General features: G+C 37.4%; 1 protein-coding gene across 1 annotated transcript; it reads right to left on the minus strand.

Moving 5' to 3' along the window:
* Positions 1–1,259: 1,259 nt before the first annotated feature.
* LOC138323306 (uncharacterized) lies at positions 1,260–2,647 on the minus strand. The gene is made up of 2 exons (XM_069267817.1): positions 1,956–2,647; positions 1,260–1,614 (listed from the first exon to the last, which is right to left on the minus strand). Exons 1-2 carry the CDS (start codon positions 2,584–2,586, stop codon positions 1,565–1,567), a joined length of 681 nt encoding a protein of 226 aa, XP_069123918.1. The 5' UTR covers positions 2,587–2,647; the 3' UTR covers positions 1,260–1,564.
* Between the last annotated feature and the right edge of the window lie 332 nt (positions 2,648–2,979).

Here is a 2,979-nt window from a genome sequence, read left to right on the forward strand (position 1 = left end):
TCAGTGAGATGACACTATAAAAATTACAAAGAATCCCCCTATGAGGAGACGACACACCACGAAAATACCGCATTCCTTCAAAACACAGACCTCCACCGACCGCAAACATTACACACACGGGAGGCCGTCCCTTAAACGACCCTGGCTGTTCCGTTAGTCTAGTAATCCAAACCTATAAACCAGTATTATATAACTTCGACGATATCTTCAGGTGCCAGGCTATAAAACATGGAACACTTTTATTCATAATTTGTAAGAATTAAAATAAAACTTAAATAAATATTCACAAGATTATTTTTTTCAAAAATAATTTATTGTACAAGATTCATTTAACTTCATAGTTGTGCATCATATGACCCGGATTATGACATTTCGGCTCTATCCCACACCTCCTGTACAATCTGTGCCGCCATCGATTTGAGATCAAACAACTTCAGACCGGATGGGATCGAGGTTAGGATGGTCCTGTCTGGGATGGACAAAGTGGCGAAAGCGGAAGTAAAGGAAATGCCACCGGAAGTTTGGAGAGTTGTCGGGTAAAACTGAATCTTAAAATTTGTGTTTAAATGTTAGTTTTTATACTTCAACTTTACTTTTATAAGGTATTATAACTCTTCAAGACTACGGCCTCTCTGTTGCCTGGAAATGTTAAACCGATTTATTTTCTCTTTTTAAGTTTTATTGTAACATTCAATGATATATTTACTATTTAGTATCGTTGTATTTAGCACAGTAATGTATAGAATTAAAGAAAAACCCACATTTGCATATTTCATTCCAATTTTCATGATTAATCTGAAAACCGTGTCTTAATTACCGTGTTAATTATTGATGACGTCAGTGTGACGTTGTATAGCTTTTCCAGGTGTGCGATGATTGTGAGAGCTATGGTTTGGTTTTCAACCATCTCAGGACCACAGACTTTGTAAGATTAAAGTATTTATTTCTGCAACTAAAATATGTTATCTCTAAAGAAAACAAAAAGCATTGGGAAGTGTTTAGTGTGTACTTCTGCTGTCAACATCCGAAAAGGAGAGAAAAGAATAGTAATTACCTTTATCGATATGTATAAAAGTGCGTACATAAACTAAGTACTAGCTCTCTCTTTCTCTCTCTCTCTCTGATGTACTAGCTCTCTCTTTCTCTCTCTCTCTCTGATGTATATTAAATTGTATATATGTAGATAAAATCGCATCTTGTTTAATGCTTAATGTATATGTAAACTTCTATTGGGAAAGGGCTTTATATAAGTTGGATAACTTGTGCCCAATCCCATTGTATATTTTGATACAATAAATATATGTTTAAATCAAATTGCATGGTTATAAAGCTCCGATTAAACGATACTTTGGTATTAAATTGTACTTACTTATACGACAAAAAGGTGAAGGGAAATTCATAAAAATGTTAATGTGTCAATTAGAATTGCAGAGATTCCCCTGAAACTTGTTCCCACTTAACACAATGGACTTCATGTTTTAAACACATTACAATTCATCTACCTGCGACAACGATGTCGTGGTCGTCATATTTAGACGTGTCCAGTTGGTTACAGGCTGGATACTCACTCGCACTGAGACATCACTGGGGATGTCGCTCTTCTGCCAAATATCACTGAAAAATTAAACATACACTCTATATCATCTTTAAATATCAACAAATGGAAAAGGAATTTGATTGAAATGGACACAAATATGTCATCAATTGGATTTCATCAATCTAACAAAAGATGCCATTTTTGATAAGAGCAATGGTACAGCACACTGCCTCACTGGCTCAGGGATCTAGGAATATGAATATATTGACCCACCAGAGTGTCCATAGGCCAGTTTTAGACGTTTTAAAAATTTAAGTATACTCTACATGGTGTATGACTCAAATCTAGAGTATGAACATTCTAGGAAATATTTTAAAAGGTATATGTTTGAACTATAACTATTAATTGAAATTATTACGTGTAAATAGGTCTGATGCTCCGGATGTAAGATGTCCTAGACCAGTCAATAGTCCGGATCCAAGAGATCCAACTCCATTCGCTAGGCCTGTCAGAGATGAGGATGCTCCATGGCTGAGTTGGTCCATTGTACTTTCGGTTCCTTGTCCAAGTTGGCTTAAAGCATTTCCAGCGCCTTGTCCAAGTTGGCTTAAAGCATTTCCAGCGCCTTGTCCAAGTTGGTTTAAAACACTTCCAGCACCCTGTCCGAATTGGTTTAAGGCGATTCCAGCCCCTTGCCCGAGCTGATCTAAAGCATTCCCAGCTCCCTGTCCAAATGAACTGAACAACCCTCCCGTCCCGGCACCAAGAGTGTTGGCAACTAAACCTGCACCTTGTAACAAAGTGGAAGCAGCCTGTCCAAAACCCGTACTCAAAGACAGAAGGCCGTTCCCGACAAGGTTGAATTTCGCTAGAGATAACTGGAGAAGCGAGCTGCCAGCACTTCCGGCAAGGTTTCCAAGATCACTGAGAAAGCTTCCTCCAAGGTTGCCAAGAATATTTAACAGTCCTCCGAGTGTCCTGGCTATACTGTCAATTACAAAACTGGTGGCGAGAACTGGGCGATAGACGAAGGGGAGAATCTTCCCCATCCTAATGTTAACATTCAACTGACTGAAATGTAAATAGAATTAAGACAATTCATCAATACTAGACATAAACTTATGGTATTTTCTGTTCGTATACCATATAAAGAAAGACAACTCTCATATCAGAAAATGAGATTTTAGGTCTTACTCTATCTCGGATTATAAAGAATGTCCAAGTTTACATATCTACGTTACTGAAAGTTACTCCATCTTTTTTATTTTTAGTACAATAGATACACGTATGTGTAACGGTTTTATTCTTGTCTTTCATGTGTTCCGTGTGGTAACCGTCTGGTACCAATGGCCGTGTGGATGTTTTGTTTACATTTCATTACATTTAATGCGCTATATACCAATCAATTAGATCGTCTATAGTATCACCACTTATAAATTGGC

This window comes from Argopecten irradians, chromosome 5 (genome assembly GCF_041381155.1).
Source record: "Argopecten irradians isolate NY chromosome 5, Ai_NY, whole genome shotgun sequence".
Classification (NCBI taxonomy): Eukaryota; Metazoa; Mollusca; class Bivalvia; order Pectinida; family Pectinidae; genus Argopecten; species Argopecten irradians.